Raw genomic sequence first — 17,904 nt, 5'->3', positions numbered from 1 at the left:
GAGAGTGGTGAGAATGTGGAACTCGCCACCACAGGGAGTGGCTGAGGCGAATAGTATAGATACATTTAAGGGGAAGCTAGATAAACACGAGGGAGAAAGGAATAGAAGGATATGCTGATAGGGTGAGATGAAGAGGGGTGGGAGGAGGCTCATGTGGAGCATAAACACCGGCACAAACCTGTTGGGCCAAATGGCCCGTTTCCACACTGTAGATTCTATGTGATTCAATGTAAATGCATGAAACTTGAAAAACCTTCACCGATCCTAATTTGCTTATAAATAGATAGTCATTGTGTCCTTACTTCAAGCACCACTATATAAAATAAAGCCATGTTATTAAGTTTTGTTGACTGTTTTAACCATTCATGCACCTCAGGAAGGATATATTGGCCTTGGAGGGGGTGCAGCGCAGATTCACCAGAATGAAACCGGGACTAAAAGGGTTAAATTACGAGGACAGGTTGCATAGACTAGGCTTGTATTCCCTCAAGTATAGAAGATTAAGGGGTGATCTAATTGAGGTGTTTAAGATGATTAAAGGATTTGATAGGGTAGAGAGAGAGAAACTATTTCCTCTGGTGGGGGGAGTCCAGAACAAGGGGGCAGAACCTTAAAATTAGAGCTGGGCCGTTCAGGGGTGATGTCAGGAAGCACTTCTTCACACAAAGGCTAGTGGAAATCTGGAACTCTCTTCCCCCAAAAAGCTGTTGAGGCTGAGGGTCAATTAAAAATTTCAAAACCGAGATTGATAGATTTCTGTTCAGCGAGGGCATTACGGGTTACAACAGAACCAAGGTAGATACAGATCAGCAATGGTCTAATTGAATGGCAGAACAGGCTCGAGGGGCTGAATGGCCTCCTCCTGTTCCTATATTCCTAGATTACTAACCCTGTCTTCTTTTTTCACTCTGCTCCTCACAGATGATCGACATGATGTATTTTGTGATCATCATGCTGGTGATTTTAATGAGCTTCGGAGTGGCAAGACAAGCGATTCTTCACCCCAATGAAGATCCTTCCTGGCGGCTGGCGAGAAACATTTTCTACATGCCCTATTGGATGATCTATGGAGAAGTGTTTGCCGACCAAATTGACCGTGAGTGCCCGTGGGTGACCCTCTGTGAGCGCCGGTGACCGTGAATGTGCGTGCGTGATAGTGGGTGACTGCAGGTGACTGTGAGTGAATGTGGGTGAGCGTGAGTGAGTGTGGGTGACCATAGGTGACCGTGGGTGAGCATGGATGACCGTGAGTGACCGCAAGTAACCGCGAGTGCGTGTGGGTGAGTATGGGTGGCCGAGAGTGAGTGTGGGTGACCTTGAGTGAGCGTGAGTGAGTGTGGGTGAGTGTGAGTGAGTGTGGGTGACCGTGAATGAGCGGCAGTGAGTGTGGGTGAGTGTGGGTGACCGTGAGTGAGTGTGGGTGACCGTGAGTGACCCTGGGTGAGTGTGGGTGAGCGTGAGTGAGTGTGGGTGAGTGTGGGTGACCCTGAGTGAGCGTGAGTGAGTGTGAGTGAGTGTGGGTGACCCTGAGTGAGTGTGGGTGAGTGTGGGTGACCGTGAGTGAGTGTGGGTGAGTGTGGGTCAGCGTGAGTGAATTTGGGTGAGCGTGAGTGACCGTGAGTGAGCGTGAGTGACCGTGAGTGAGCGTGGGTGACCGTGAATGAGCGTGAGTGACCGTGAATGAGTGTGAGTGAGTGTGAGTGAGTGTGGGTGAGTGTGGGTGAGTGTGAGTGAGTGTGGGTGAGTGTGGGAGTGCGTGAGTGAGTGTGGGAGTGTGAGTGAGTCTGGGTGGCCGTGAGTGAGCGTGAGTGACCGTGGGTGACCGTGAATGAGTGTGTGAGTGTGGGTGAGTGTGGGAGTGTGTGAGTGAGTGTGGGTGAGTGTGGGAGTGTGTGAGTGAGTGTGAGTGAATGTGAGTGAGTGTGAGTGAGCGGGACTGAGTGTGGGTGAGTGTGGGTGAATGTGCGTGAGTGTGTGTGAGTGAGCGTGGGTGACCGTGAGTGAGCGTGGGTGACCGTGAATGAGCGTGAGTGACCGTGAATGAGTGTGAGTGAGTGTGGGTGAGTGTGGGTGAGTGTGAGTGAGTGTGGGTGAGTGTGGGAGTGAGTGTGGGAGTGTGAGTGAGTCTGGGTGGCCGTGAGTGAGCGTGAGTGACCGTGGGTGACCGTGAATGAGTGTGAGTGAGTGTGGGTGAGTGTGGGAGTGTGTGAGTGAGTGTGGGTGAGTGTGGGAGTGAATGTGAGTGAGTGTGAGTGAGCGGGACTGAGTGTGGGTGAGTGTGGGTGAATGTGCGTGAGTGTGTGTGAGTGAGTGTGGGTGAGTGTGAGTGAGTGTGAGTGAGAGTCGGTGAGCGTGAGTGAGTGTGGGTGAGTGTGGGTCAGCGTGAGTGAGTGTGGGTGACCGTGAGTGAGTGTGGGTGACCGTGAGTGAGTGTGGGTGACCGTGAGTGAGTGTGGGTGACCGTGGGTGAGTGTGGGTGAGTGTGAGTGAGTGTGGGCGACTGTGGGTGAGTGTGAGTGAGTGTGGGTGAGTGTGAGTGAGTGTGAGTGAGCGGGACTGAGTGTGGGTGAGTGTGGGTGAGTGACCGTGAGTGAGAGTCGGTGAGCGTGAGTGAGTGTGGGTGAGTGTGGATGACCGTGAGTGAATGTGGGTGAGTGTGGGTTAGTGTGGGTTAGTGTGAGTGAGTGTGGGTGAGTGTGGGTGAGTGTGAGTGAGTGTGGGTGACCGTGGGTGAGTTTGGGTGAGTGTGGGTGAGTGTGGGTGACCGTGGGTGAGTGTGGGTTAGTGTGAGTGAGTGTGGGTGAGTGTGGGTGAGTGTGAGTGAGTGTGGGTGACCGTGGGTGAGTTTGGGTGAGTGTGGGTTAGTGTGGGTGAGTGTGGGTGACCGTGGGTGAGTGTGGGTGAGTGTGGGTGAGTGTGAGTGAGTGTGAGTGAGTGTGGGATACCGTGAGTGAGCGTGGGTGAGTGTGAGTGAGTGTAGGTGAGTGTGAGTGACTGGGTGAGTGTGGGTGACCATGAGTGAGTATGGGTGAGTGTGAGTGAGCGTGGGTAAGTGTGGGTGACCGTGAGTGAGCGTGGGTTAGTGTGAGTGAGTGTAGGAGACCGTGAGTGTGTGAGTGAGTGTAAGTGAGTGTGGGTGACCGTGGGTGACCGTGGGTGAGTGTGGGTGAGTGTGGGTGACCGCGAGTGACCGCGAGTGACCGCGAGTGACCGCGAGTGACCGCGAGTGACCGCGAGTGACTGCGAGTGACTGCGAGTGACTGCAAGTGACTGCAAGTGACCGCGAGTGAACGTGGGTGAGTGTGGGTGACCATTAGTGACCATGAGTAAGTGTGGGTGACCATAGGTGACCGTGAGTACGTGTGGGTGACCATAGCTGACCGTGGGTGAGCGTGGATGACCGTGAGTGACCGCAAATAACCGTGAGTGTGCGTGGGTGAGTATGGGTGACCGAGAGTGAGTGTGGGTGACCTTGAGTGAGCGTGAGTGAGTGTGGGTGAGTGTGGGTGACCGTGAGTGAGTGTTGGTAAGTGTGGGTGAGTGTGAGTGAGTGTGTGTGAGTGTGGGTGACCGTGAGTGAGTGTGGGTGACCGTGAGTGAGTGTGGGTGAGTGTGAGTGAGTGTGGGTGAGTGTGGGTGAGTGTGGATGAGTGTGGGTGAATGTGAGAGAGTGTGGGTGACCCTGAGTGAGCGTGGGTGAGCGTGGGTGAGTGTGGGTGAGTGTGGGTGAGTGTGAGAGAGTGTGGGTGACCCTGAGTGAGCGTGAGTGAGCATGGGTGAGTGTGAGTGAGTGTGGGTGAGTGTGGGTGAATGTGAGAGAGTGTGGGTGACCCTGAGTGAGCGTGAGTTAGTGTGGGTGAGTGTGGGTGAGTGTGAGAGAGTGTGGGTGACCCTGAGTGAGCGTGAGTGAGCGTGGGTGAGTGTGAGTGAGTGTGAGTGAGTGTGGGTGAGTGTGGGTGAGTGTGGGTGAGTGTGGGTGAGTGTGGGAGAGTGTGGGTGACCCTGAGTGAGCGTGAGTGAGCGTGGGTGAGCGTGAGTGAGTGTGAGTGAGTGTGGGTGAGTGTGGGTGAGTGTGGGTGAGTGTGGGTGAGAGTGGGTGAGCGTGAGTGAGCGTGAGTGAGCGTGGGTGACCGTGAATGAGCGTGGGTGACCGTGAGTGAGCGTGAGTGACCGTGAGTGACCGTGAGTGAGCGTGGGTGACCGTGGGTGAGTGTGGGACTGAGTGTGAGTGAGCATGAGTGAGTGCGAGTGAGCGTGGGTGAGTGTGAGTGACCGTGAGTGAGTGTGAGTGAGTGTGGGTGAACATGAGTGAGAGTGGGTGAGTGTGGATGAGTGTGGGTGACCGTGAGTGATTGTGGGTGAGTGTGTGGGTGTGAGTGTGAGTGAGTGTGGGTGATTGTGGGTGAGTGTGTGTGGGTGAGTGTGGGTGAGTCTGGTTGAGTGTGGGTGACCGTGGGTGAGTGTGAGTGAGTGTGGGTGACGGTGAGTGACCGTGAGTGAGTGTGAGTGAGTGTGGGCAACTGTGAATGTATGAGGGTGAGTGTGGGTGAGCGTAGGTAAGGGTAAGTGTGGGTGAGTGTGAGTGAGTGTGGGTGACCGTGGGTGAGTGTGTGTGGGTGTGAGTGAGTGCGAGTGAGTGAATGAGTGTGGGTGAGTGTGAGTGACAGCGAGTGACCGCGAGTGAACGTGGGTGAGTATGGGTGACCGTGAGTGAGTGTGGGTGAGTGTGAGCGAGTGTGGGTGAGTGTGAGCGAGTGTGGGCTACCGTGAGTGAGTGTGGGTGAGTGTGAGAGAGTGTGGGTGACCCTGAGTGAGCGTGAGTGAGTGTGGGTGACCGTGAGTGAGTGTGGGTGAGCGTGACTGAGTGTGATTTCGTGTGGGTGACCGTGAGTGAGTGTGAGTGAGCTTGGGTGTGCGTGAGTGACCGTGAGTGAGTGTGAGTGAATGTGGGTGAGTGTGGGTGGCCGTGAGTGAGCGTGAGTGAGTGTGGGTGAGGGTGAGTGACCGTGAGTGTGAGTGAGTGTGGGTGAGTGTGGGTGACCGTGAGTGAGAGTCGGTGAGCATGGGTCAGCGTGAGTGAGCGTGAGTGACCGTGAGTGAGCGTGAGTGATGGTGAATGAGTGTGGGTGACGGTGAATGAGTGTGGGTGACGGTGAGTGAGTATGGGTGATTGTGAGTGAGTGTGGGTGAGTGTGAGTGAGTGTGAGTGAATGTGGTTGAGTGTGGGTGGCCGTGAGTGAGCGGGACTGAGTGAGTGTGGGTGAGGGTGAGTGAGTGTGGGTGTCCGTGAGTGAGTGTGAGTGAGAGTGGGTGAGTGTGAGTCGGTGAGTGTGAGTGGGCGAGTGTGAGTGAGCGTGAGTGAGCGTGAGTGAGCGTGAGTGAGTGTGGGTGACCGTGAGTGTGAGGGTGAGTGTGAGTGAGTGTAGGTTAGTGTGAGTGAGTGTGGGTGAGTGTGAGTGACCGTGGGTGACCGTGGGTGAGTGTGAGTGAGTGTGAGTGAGTGTGGGTGAGTGTAGGTGACCGTGGGTGAGTGTGAGTGAGTGTGGGTGACCGTGAGTGAGTGTGGGTGAGTGTGAGTGAGTGTGGGTGAGTGTGAGTGAGCGTGGGTGAGTGTGGGTGACCATGAGTGAGTGTGGGTGAGTGTGAGTGAGTGTGGGAGACCGTGAGTGCGTGAGGGTGAGTATGGGTGAGTGTAAGTGAGTGTGGGTGAGTGTGGGTGAGTGTAGGTAAGTGTAAGTGAGTGTGAGTGAGTGTGGATGAGTGTAGGTAAGTGTAAGTGAGTGTGAGTGAGTGTGGGTGAGTGTGGGTGAGTGTGAGTGAGTGTGAATGACCGCGAGTGAGTGTGGGTGAGTGTGAGTGACCGTGGTGAGTGTGGGTGAGTGAGTGTGAGTGAGTGTGAGTGAGTGTGGGTGAGTTTGAGTGAGTTTGAGTGACCGTGAATGAGTATGGGTGAGTGTGGGTGAGTGTGAGTGACCATGAGTGAGTGTGGGTGAGTGTGAGTGACCGTGGGTGACGGTGAGTGACCGTGGGTGACGGTGAGTGACCGTGAGTGAGTGTGAGTGAGTGTGGGCAACTGTGAATGTATGAGGGTGAGTGTGGGTGAGCGTAGGTAAGGGTAAGTGTGGGTGAGTGTGAGTGAGTGTGGGTGACCGTGGGTGAGTGTGTGTGGGTGTGAGTGAGTGAGAGTGAGTGAATGAGTGTGGGTGAGTGTGAGTGACCGCGAGTGAACGTGGGTGAGTATGGGTGACCGTGAGTGAGTGTGGGTGAGTGTGAGCGAGTGTGAGCGAGTGTGGGTGGGTGAGTGTGAGCGAGTGTGGGCTACCGTGAGTGAGTGTGGGTGAGTGTGAGAGAGTGTGGGTGACCCTGAGTGAGCGTGAGTGAGTGTGGGTGACCGTGAGTGAGTGTGGGTGACCGTGAGTGAGCGTGACTGAGTGTGATTTCGTGTGGGTGACCGTGAGTGAGTGTGAGTGAGCTTGGGTGTGCGTGAGTGACCGTGAGTGAGTGTGAGTGAATGTGGGTGAGTGTGGGTGGCCGTGAGTGAGCGTGAGTGAGTGTGGGTGAGGGTGAGTGACCGTGAGTGAGTGTGAGTGAGTGTGGGTGACCGTGAGTGAGAGTCGGTGAGCATGGGTGAGCGTGGGTCAGCGTGAGGGAGCGTGAGTGACCGTGAGTGAGCGTGAGTGATGGTGAATGAGTGTGGGTGACGGTGAATGAGTGTGGGTGACGGTGAATGAGTGTGGGTGACTGTGAGTGAGTATGGGTGATTGTGAGTGAGTGTGGGTGAGTGTGAGTGAGTGTGAGTGAATGTGGTTGAGTGTGAGTGGCCGTGAGTGAGCGGGACTGAGTGAGTGTGGGTGAGGGTGAGTGAGTGTGGGTGTCCGTGAGTGAGTGTGAGTGAGAGTGGGTGAGTGTGAGTCGGCGAGTGTGGGTGAGTGTGAGTGAGTGTGAGTGGGCGAGTGTGAGTGAGCGTGAGTGAGCGTGAGTGAGTGTGAGTGAGCGTGAGTGAGTGATAGTGAGCGTGAGTGAGTGTGGGTGACCGTGAGTGTGAGGGTGAGTGTGAGTGAGTGTAGGTTAGTGTGAGTGAGTGTGGGTGAGTGTGAATGAGTGTGGGTGAGTGTGAGTGAGTGTGGGTGACCGTGGGTGAGTGTGAGTGAGTGTGGGTGACCGTGGGTGAGTGTGAGTGAGTGTGGGTGACCGTGAGTGAGTGTGGGTGAGTGTGAGTGAGTGTGGGTGAGTGTGAGTGAGCGTGGGTGAGTGTGGGTGACCATGAGTGAGTGAGGGTGAGTGTGAGTGAGTGTGGGAGACCGTGAGTGCGTGAGGGTGAGTATGGGTGAGTGTAAGTGAGTGTGGGTGAGTGTGAGTGAGTGTGGGTGAGTGTGGGTGAGTGTAGGTAAGTGTGAGTGAGTGTGGGTGAGTGTAGGTAAGTGTAAGTGAGTGTGAGTGAGTGTGGGTGAGTGTGGGTGAGTGTGGGTGAGTGTGAATGACCGCGAGTGAGTGTGAGTGACCGTGGTGAGTGTGGGTGAGGGAGTGTGAGTGAGTGTGGGTGAGTTTGAGTGAGTTTGAGTGACCATGAATGAGTATGGGTGAGTGTGAGTGACCATGAGTGTGAGTGACCGTGTGTGTGGGTGTGTGTGAGTGAGTGTGGGTGACCGTGAGTGACAGCGAGTGACCATGAGTGAGTGTGGGTGAGTGTGGGTGTGAGTGACCGTGAGTGAGTGTGAGTGAGTGTGGGTGAGTGTGGGTGAGTGTGAGTGAGTGTGGGTGAGTGTGAGTGAGTGTGGGTAAATGTGGGTGACCGTGAGTGAGTGTGAGTGAGTGTGGGTGTGAGTGAGTGTGGGTGAGTGTGGGTGAGTGCGAGTGAGTGTGGGTATGTGTGGGTGACCGTGGGTGAGTGTGGGTGAGTGTGGGTGAGTGTGAGTGACCATGAGTGAGTGTGGGTGAGTGTGAGTGAGTGTGAGTGAGTGTGAGTGAGCGTGAGTGAGTGCGAGTGAGTGTGGGTGTGTGTGGGTGTGTGTGGGTGACCGTGGGTGAGTGTGGGTGAGTGTGAGTGAGTGTGGGTGAGTGCGGGTAAGTGTGAGTGACCATGAGTGTGTGTGGGTGAGTGTGGGTGAGTGTGGGTGAGTGTGGGTGAGTGTGAGTGAGTGTGAGTGAGCGTGGGTGAGTGTGAGTGAGCGTGAGTGAGTGAGAGTGAACGTGAGTGAGTGTGGGTGAGTGTGGGTGACCGTGAGTATGAGGGTGAGTGTGAGTGAGTGTAGGTTAGTGTGGGTGAGTGTGGGTGAGTGTGAGTGAGTGTGAGTGAGTGTGAGTGAGTGTGGGTGAGTGTGAGTGAGTGTGGGTGACCGTGGGTGAGTGTGAGTGAGTGTGGGTGACCGTGAGTGAGTGTGGGTGACCGTGAGTGAGTGTGGGTGACCGTGAGTGAGTGTGGGTGACCGTGAGTGTGTGTGTGGGTGAGTGTGAGTGAGCGTGGGAGACCGTGAGTGCGTGAGGGTGAGTGTGAGTGAGTGTGGGAGACCGTGAGTGCGTGAGGGTGAGTATGGGTGAGTGTAAGTGAGTGTGAGTGAGTGTGGGTGAGTGTGAGTGAGTGTAGGTAAGTGTAAGTGAGTGTGGGTGAGTGTAGGTAAGTGTAAGTGAGTGTGGGTGAGTGTGAGCGAGTGTTGGTGACCGTGGCTGAGTGTGTGTGGGTGTGAGAGAATGTGAGTGAGTGAGTGTGGGTGCATGTGGGTGAGTATGAGTGAGTATGAGTGAATGTGGGTGAGTGTGAGTGAGTGTGAGTGACCGCGAGTGAGTGTGGGTGAGTGTGAGTGAGTGTGAGTGACCGCGAGTGAGTGTGAGTGACCGTGGGTGACCGTGGGTGAGTGCGGTTGAGTGTGGGTGAGTGTGGGTGAGTGAGTGTGGGTGAGTTTGAGTGAGTTTGAGTGACCGTGAGTGAGTGTGGGTGAGTGTGAGTGACCATGAGTGAGTGTGGGTGAGTGTGAGTGACCGTGAGTGTGTGTGGGTGTGTGTGAGTGAGTGTGGGTGACCGTGAGTGACAGCGAGTGACCATGAGTGAGTGTGGGTGAGTGTGGGTGTGAGTGAGTGTGAGTGAGTGTGGGTGTGAGTGACCGTGAGTGAGTGAGTGTGAGTGAGTGTGGGTGAGTGTGGGTGAGTGCGAGTGAGTGTGGGTGACCGTGAGTGACCGTGAGTGAGTGTGAGTGAGTGTGGGTGTGTGTGGGTGACCGTGAGTGAGTGTGGGTGAGTGTGAGTGAGTGCCGGCGAGTGTGAGTGACCGTGAGTGAGTGTGGGTGTGTGTGAGTGAGTGTGAGTGAGTGTGGGTGACCGTCAGTGAGTATGGCTGACCATGAGTGAGTGTGGGTGAGTGTGAGTGAGTGTGGATGACCATGAGTGAGTGTGGGTGAGTGTGAGTGTGGGTGACCGTGAGTGAGTGTGAGTGACCGTGAGTGACAGCTAGTGACCATGAGTGAATGTGGGTGAGTGTGAGTGAGCGTGAGTGAGTGTGGGTGACCGTGAGTGAGTGTGAGTGAGTGTGGGTGACCGTGAGTGAGCATGGGTGACCGCGAGTGAGTGTGAGTGAGTGTGGTGACCGTGAGTGAGTGTGAGTGAGTTTGGGTGACCGTGAGTGTGTTTGGGTCACCGTGGGTGAGTGTGAGTGACCGTGAGTGACCGTGAATGAGCGTGGCTGACCATGAGTGACAGTGAGTGAGTTTGGGTGACCGTGGGTGACCATGAGTGACCGTGAGTGAGTTTGGGTGACCATGAGTGAACTCAACAACAAAAAATCTGAATTCTGAATCTACATTTCAAAAGTTACTGCCCGAATTAGGTAGTTTTTATCTCTTTTCTTGTGAGCTATTCCACTATCAGATTCCATGAATGGAATGAGTCAGATTCATGTTTAAAGCTAGTGACATCTACAAGTGACACACTAGGACAACATCTTGCATTTATATAGCACCTTTAACGTAGTAAAATGTCCCAAGGCGTTTCACAGGAGCGTTATCAAACAAAATTTGACACCGAGCCACATAAGGAGATATAAGGACAGGCGCGGTAGGTTTTAAGGAACATCTTAAAGGAGGAGAAAGTGGTGGAGAGGCTTAGGGAGGGAATTCCAGAGTTTAGGGTCCAGGCAGCTGAAGGCACGGCCGCCAATGGTGGGGCAATTAAAATCAGGGATGCTCAGGCGGCCAGAATTGGAGGAGCGCAGATATCTCGGAGGGTTGTAGAGCTGGAGGAGATTACAGAGATAGGGAGGGATGTGGCCATGGAGAGATTTGGAAACAAGGATGATGTCTGGCAATAAATAGTACTTTTTATTTTATCCTTTATAACCCAGTGGAAGTACAGTATGTGGCGACCAGCATAAATGGTTAAGGCACGGGGCAGTAAGGTCTCAAACTCAATTTTAATCCCCCACCCCCAGCACTCCATTTCTGCACAGAATGATACCGGAGCTAAAAGGATTAAATTATGAGAACAGGTTGCATAGACTAGATTTATATTCGCTTGACTTTAGAAGAATAAGGCGTGATCTAATTGAGGTGGTTAAGATGATTTGATCATTAAATGGCGGAACAGGCTCGAGGGGCCAAATGGCCTACTCCTGCTCCTATCTTGTATGTTTCTATTGTAGGATTGGATAGGGTAGATAGAAAGAAACTATTTCCTCTGATTGCGGGGAATCCAGAACAACCTTAAAATTAGAGCTAGGTCGTTCAGAAGTGATGTCAGGAAGCACTTCTTCACACAAAGGGTGGTGGAAATCTGGAACTCTCCCCCCCAAAAAGCTATTGAGGCTGGGGGTCAATTGAAAATTTCAAAACTGAGATCGATAGATTTTTGTTAGGCGAGGCTATTAAGGGTTACGGAACCAAGGCCGGTAGGTAGATGGAGCTAAGATACAGATCAGCCATGATCTAATTGAATGGTGGAACAGGCTTGAGGGGCTGAAGGGCCTCCTCCTGTTCTGTGGAGGGTCAAAACTAGGGCTTATGTTACTAACCGATTAACAAGTGGTTTACTGTACAGAAATGCAAACTTGTTAGTTATTTACTTGTTGAACCTGGCATTTATTCACATTGCGCCGTATCTTTTTCTTTTGCCTTTCTTGTATATTTTGAAGTTCTCTGTCCCTTTTTAATTTTTGATCTTTTCCCCCCCCTTTATTATTTTGCTCCTTCCCTGCACTGTGAACTGTCAGCATGTTGGACTCCATTTTCATCCAGTGAACAGCTCATCATTATTTAGGTTGGTTGAATCACTTTTACGTTTCTCCATTCTTGTTATCCTACTTCATGAAACACTTTGGAATATGATTTTGAATTTGGATCCAAAAACTGTGCTGAGAGGCAAGACTAGAAAATGCACTTAGCTAACTGGGAGCTATCTCTGTTCTGAATAATTGAATGCAAATGTAACACATTTTATACTTTAATGTGTTAGCTGTGGGTCAGTGACAGCACTCTCGCCCCCTTTCACGACCTAAGGATGCACAAAGCGCTTTACAGCCAATAAAGTACTGGAGTCACTGTTGTAATGTAGGAAACACAGCAGCCAATTTGCGCACAGCAAGCTCCCACAAACAGCATTGTAATAATGACCAGATACTCTGTTTTTTAGTGCTGTTGGTTGAGGGGTAACTATTGGTGTGTGGGGATCTCCCTGAGAGAGGAAGGAGGTCCTGCCCTCCAGTCAGGCTCCAGCCATAGAGATGGCAGAGGTACGGCAGCTAGTGTTGCCAACTCTGGTTGGACGTATCCCTGGAGGTTTCATCACATGACCTCCAACCGCCCTGCCCCGCCCCCACGCTCCCGCCATTGGTCGTCTGGCACATCAATCCTCGCAGCCTTTCCACACCCAATTGGAAGGCAGACTGCCTCTTAATTACCTGCGTGGACGGTGCTTGACTGTCAGTCAAACAGCCTTTTTATCATGTTTCCAATTTATTTGTAACTGTTCAAAATGTTCAAAAATAAATGTTGTTTTAATGCCCTTATGATTATTCTCCCTGGGTGTTTTGCTCCCAGCAGTGTCCTGGAGATTAATTTTCAATTCCTGGAGACTCCAGGGCAATCCTGGAGGGTTGGCAACCCTGACACCAACAAAAATGGGGCCCACCATGTGTGGTCCCGGCTGCAACCGGAACCTGAACCCCCACAAGCGAGGGGAGAATTTATTTAAAAATATTAGAAGGTGATGGCTGCATCTTACCGACCCATAAAGGGCCTGTCCCTGTGGTGCCTTCCCCCTAACCCTGTGAACCTCAGTAGAATCAGTGATGGAGGCAATGGACGAGTACATCCCAGCGTTCACGCCGGACTGCAACATCCCTCCCTCCCAACGATATTCAGGGCCCTTGCTTCTACATGCCATTTCTACAGGATGCACTGCAGCAATTCGCCAAGGCTTCTTCAGCAGCACCTCCCAAACCTGCAACCTCCACGAGGGCAGCAGGAGCATGGGAACACCACTACCTCCAAGTTCCCCTCAAAGTCACACATGCCATCACGACTTGGACATATATCATAGATTCATAGAATAGTACAGCACAGGAGGTCTTTTGGCCCATCAACTGCGTCGGCTCTTTCGAAGAGCAATCCAGTTAGTCCCACTCCTCCGCTCTTTCCCCATATCGCTGCAATTTTTTCTCCTTCAAGTATTTATCCAATTCCCTTCTGAAGGCTATTATTGAATCTGTATCCACCCCCTATCAGGCAGTGCATTCCAAATCCTAACCACTGGCTATGTAAAAAAGTTTTTCCTCATGTCGCCTCTGGTTCTTTTGCCAGTCACCTTAAATCCGTGCTCTCTGGTTATCGCCCCTTCAGCCATTGGAAACAGTTTGGCCTAGAAATTGGGTTGAGGCGCCAAGTTCGCCTGGGCACTGATTTTTGCGCAGCGTTCGGAGCATTAACGAACGTCAGAAATTCAGTTTCAGCGCCCCTAGAGGGAGACGGGGCGAGGCTCGAGGCGCTCCGCGTCCCTCCTAGGGCGCTGAAACTGAATATCGCAGCGCAACGTGCCGCAGCGCCACACGCTGCGGTACTGCAGGCCTTCCTCCCATTGTTAAGGGGGAGGGGCCTGCAACAGCGCGATCCCCGATCGCGAGTGCCGGCAAAAGAGCCCAGCACCGAGGAGAAGTGCCGGGCTCTCGGGAAACAGCCAGCAATGCCGCGGGGGGGTGGGGGGGGTCAGGAGGCCGGGGACGGAGGTGCTGGCAGGCGGCCGCCGAAAAAGGCGGCCGCCCCGCACCTCCACCTTAACTTGCGCCACTGCCGGCACAGCAAGGCCCCGTGAACTGGGCGTGGGTAGCAAACGGCGCTCCAGCGGCGTTTGCTACCAAATATCGCGATCGGGGCGCTAATGGGGCGCTGTGCACACCGATGACATCATCGGTGGCGGCGCAGCGCAACAGGCTAACGCCACCATTAGCGCCCCCGCTGAATATCGCGGGAGGCGTGGCCAGTGGCGCTACAGCCACTGACTGCCCTCTTTAGGCGCTAATAGGTGGCGCTACACACCCAATTTCTCCCCCTTTCTCTTCATTTATTGGCCCAGAAATTCGGGTCGGGGGCTTCCCGTGGGTGCAAGCCCCCGACCTACACTTACCTAGCGCGCCGGCAGTTGAGCTCTGGGCCTGCGTGGAATTCCTCTCCGGTGCTAGTTAAAGGGGAGGTGGCGGGCAGCCATTTTTGTTGCTGGCCACCTGCCAGCACCTGCCCCCATTGCTGTCCCCGGCCCCTGTGAGGTCCCCTGCAGGATGCCGGCTGCTCTCCTTGAGTGCTGGGCTCGTTTGCCGGCACTCCCAATCCCTGGTGGCCCAGCTGGGCACCGGGACGCACTGCGCCAGGCATCTCCCCTTTAAGAAGGGGAGGAAGGCCTGCGGTACTGTGGCACGTAGTGCCGCGATATTGGCTCCCAGCGCCCCAACAGGGACGTGGGAATCTTCCAGTAGCGCCCCTTCTCCCTCTCGGGGCGCTACCTGGGAAAATCGGCCGCGGGGGCGCTACCAAATTTTTACCTCTATATGTTTCAATAAGATCCCCTCTCATTCTTCTAAACTCCAATGAGTATAGGTCCAACCTGCTCAACCTTACTTCACAAGACAACCCTTTCATTTCCAGAATCAACCTCGTGAACCTTCTGTGAACTGCCTCCAATGCAAGTATATCCTTCCTTAAATAAGGAGACCAAAACTGTACGCAGTACTCCAGGTGTGGTCTCATCAATGCCCTGTACAGTTGTAGCAAGACATCCCTACTTTTATACTCCATTCCCTTTGCAATAAAGGCCAACACTCCATTAACCTTCCTAATTACTTGCTCTCCCTGCCTGCTAACTTTTTGTGATTCATGTACAAGGACCCCCAGATCCCTCTGTACCTCAGCATTTTGTAATCTATCCCCATTTAAATAATAATTTGCTTTTTTATTTTTCTTACCAAAGTGGATAACCTCGCATTTTCCCACATTATCCTCCATCTGCCAGATTCCTGCCCACTCACTTAGCCTATCTCTATCCCTTTGGAGATTCTTTGCATCCTCCACACAATTTGCTTTCCCACCTATCTTTGTATCAGCAGCAAATTTGGCTACATTACACTCGGTCCCTTCATCCAAGTCATTAATGTAGATTGTAAGTAGTTGAGGCCCCAGCACTGATCCCTGCGGCACCCCACTAGTTACAGTTTGCCAACCTGAAAATGACCCATTTATCCCGACTCTCTGTTTTCTGTTAGTTAGCCAATCCTCTATCCAAGCTAATATATTACCCCCAACCCCGTGAGCTCTTATCTTGTGTAGTATGTGGCACCTTATCGAATGCCTTCTGGAAATCCAAATACATGACATCTACTGGTTCCCCTTTATCCACCCTGCTCGTTACATCCTCAAAGAACTCCAGCAAAAACATGATTTCCCTTTCATAAAACCATGCTGACTATGCTTGACTATATTATGATTTTCTAAATGTCCTGCTACCACTTCCTTAATGATGGACTCCAGCATTTTCCTAATGACAGATCTAAGGCTAACTGGTCGATAGTTGCCTGGTTTCTGTCTCCTTCCTTTCTTAAATATGCTGCATTTCATTACAATTTCCATCAATTTTGCCCATAGTTAATGAGTACATTTGTTCAACGACATTTAATTTCCATGTGATCTCCTGGACTGATTTTGATCGCCTGAGGGGATTGGAGAGGAATTTTCCAGAGTATTTTATTCCCTTGTTGGCCCTAGGGTTTCTTCTTGCCTCTCCCAGGAGATTACATGACTGCGGGGCGAGGGGCAGGAGAGGAGGAAAGAAGTATCCAGTCATGATGGTCCAGCCATCAAGAATGTGGGGCAGGCTCGATGGACCAGCTGGTCTTTTCCTGCCCATCAATTTCATATGTTTAGAAGCACAGCAAACATATTTTCGCGTTCCCCTTAATAGTGAAACCCACTATTCTACGCTTTTTAAAAATGATTCATTCACGAGATGTGGGTGTCGCTGGCAAGACCAGCATTTATTGGCCATCCCTAATTGCCCTTGAGAAGGTGGTGGTGAGCACAACTGAGTGGGTTGCTAGGCCATTTCAGAGGGCAGTTAAAAGTCAACCACATTGCTGTGGGTCTGGAGTCACATATAGGCCAGAGCAGGTAAGGACAACAGATTTCCTTCCCTAAATGACATTAGTGAACCAGATGGGTTTTCACAACAATCTGGTAGTTTCATGGTCACCATCACTGATACTAGCTTTTTATTCCAGATTTATTTAATTAACTGAATTTAAATTCCCCAGCTGCCATGGGATTTGAACTCATACCTCACAGATTATTAGTCCAGGCCTCTGGATTACTAGTCCAGTAACATAACTCCACAGCAATACACCACCTCTTCCTTCATACAATGTCACTTCAAGTCTTACATCGCAAATTAAATATTCCTGCAGGTGGCACTTTGGAAGTTTAGTCTCCCTTCAAAATTGTATTATTAATCAATGTATCTTAGGAAGAGATTTAATAGAGGCGTTCAAAATCATGAAGAGTTTTGGTTGAGTAAATAAGGAGAAACTGTTACCAGTGGCAGGAGGGTCAGTAACCAGAGGGCACAGATTTAAAGTCATTGGCAAAAGAATCAGAGGGGAGATGAGGAGAAATTTGTTTATGCAGCGAGTTATGATGATCTGGAATGGACTGCCTGAAAGGGTGGTGGAAGCAGATTCAATAGTAACTTTCAAAAGGGAATTGGATAAATACTTGAAAAGGAAACAATTGCAGAGCTATGGGGAAAGAGCAGGGGGAGTGGGGACTAATTGGAGAGCTCTTTCAAAGAGTCACGATGGACCAAATGGTCTCCTTCTGTGCTGTATGATTCTATGAAAGTCAAATGATGGCAATGATAAAAGCAAACCACCTGAGGGTACAGAAGAGATGGTTCCAGGGATGAGGGATTACAGTTACGTGGATAGACTGGAGAAGCTGGGATTGTTCTCCTTGGAGCAGAGAAGACTAAGAGGAGATTTGATAGAGGTGAATGAAGAGAATCTGTTTCTAATGGTTGAAAGGTCGATAACCAGAAGGCAGAGATTTAAGGTGATTGGCAAAAGAACCAGAGACGACACGAGGGAAAACCTTTTTACACAACGAGTGTTTAGGATTTGGAATGCACTCCCTGAAGGGTGGTGGAAACAGATTCAATAGTAGCCTGCATAAGGGAATTGGATAAATACTTGAAGGAGAAAAATTGCAGGGATATGGGGAAAGAGCAGGGAGCGGGACTAACTGGATTGCTCTTCGAAAGGGCTGAATGGCCTCCTTCTGTGCTGTACAACTCTATGACTCAATGAACACAACATCTGCCAGCATAATTGCTAGGGGAAGAACAAGGAAACACATTTACAGTCATATATGCATAGCATACACACTCACTCAGTTTGAGGCGATAATACAATCTCGGATTCCGCTGGTGTACACAACCAGCGGAGCTTTAGATTAATGATATCACCCAAGATTCCTTAATGGTTAAACTCCCTGTAAGTCTCTTCTGCTTTCCCCCCCTCTGTGCACAAAGTGGGGACTCTAATCTATTCCCTCCTCACACAAGTTAAACTATCAGTGGCGGTCAACTTTGGTCACGTGCTGTATCAAGACACGAAGCCTCGGCAGTGATCTTTTTCTTAATATATATCTTTCCTTTCCTTTTTTTTTTAGCTCCATGTGGGGCTGGGTTGACAGAAGATGGTCGACCCCTGCCCCCCTGCATAACTGGAGCATGGATCATTCCAGCTATAATGGCCTGTTACCTCTTAGTTGCAAATATCCTACTGGTCAACCTCTTGATAGCAGTGTTCAAGTGAGTATTGGGCTCGGTGGCTTTTATGAGGTATGCAAAAAATATAAGAATATCATTCAAAAAACAGAAAAGAAGATTGGACTATGAGTAGAACACATGAACGCTTGTATTTGCAGCCTCAACTATTCTCTAGTGATAATTATATGGGCCATTTTGTCTGCTATTGTTTCATTGTGAAAACCTCCTACGTTATCCGGGGCCATATATTAGGTTTCAGGTGCCTGGGAACAATCTGGAGGTGGTTGAGATAGGGAACTCAGCGGAGTGGGGTGATTAAGCCTGTATCGCAGCTCTAACACCTTGAGCTTGATGATCCAATACAATGCAGCACCAATGCAAGCTTTTATTTGACACGTTGGTGTTACATACCAAAAGAAAGAAAGACTTGACTTTATGTAGTGCCTTTCATGACCTCAGGACACCCCAAAGCATTTCACAGCCAATGAAATGTGGTCTCTATTGAAATGTAGGAATCACAGCAATCAATCAATCAATCAACGGCAAGGTCCCAGAGACAGCAATGTGATAATGTCCAGATCATCTGTTTTAGTGATGTTGGTGGAGGGATAAATATTG

General features: G+C 51.4%; 1 protein-coding gene across 1 annotated transcript in view; it reads left to right on the top strand.

Annotated features, from left to right (window-relative positions):
* trpm3 (transient receptor potential cation channel, subfamily M, member 3) overlaps positions 1–17,904 on the top strand; it is a 174,336-nt gene that overhangs the window by 143,266 nt on the left and 13,166 nt on the right. The window contains exons 22-23 of the mRNA XM_085992384.1: positions 922–1,096; positions 17,187–17,328. Of these exons, the coding sequence (XP_085848510.1) occupies positions 922–1,096; positions 17,187–17,328 (317 nt within the window). The remainder of the gene's footprint in view (positions 1–921; positions 1,097–17,186; positions 17,329–17,904) is intronic.

Source organism: Somniosus microcephalus, chromosome 1 (genome assembly GCF_052327205.1).
Source record: "Somniosus microcephalus isolate GS21.2 chromosome 1, FLI_Smic_1.0, whole genome shotgun sequence".
NCBI lineage: Eukaryota > Metazoa > Chordata > Chondrichthyes > Squaliformes > Somniosidae > Somniosus > Somniosus microcephalus.
The sequence above is the reverse complement of the archived record's forward strand: the minus strand, read 5'-3'. Positions and strand labels throughout refer to the sequence as shown.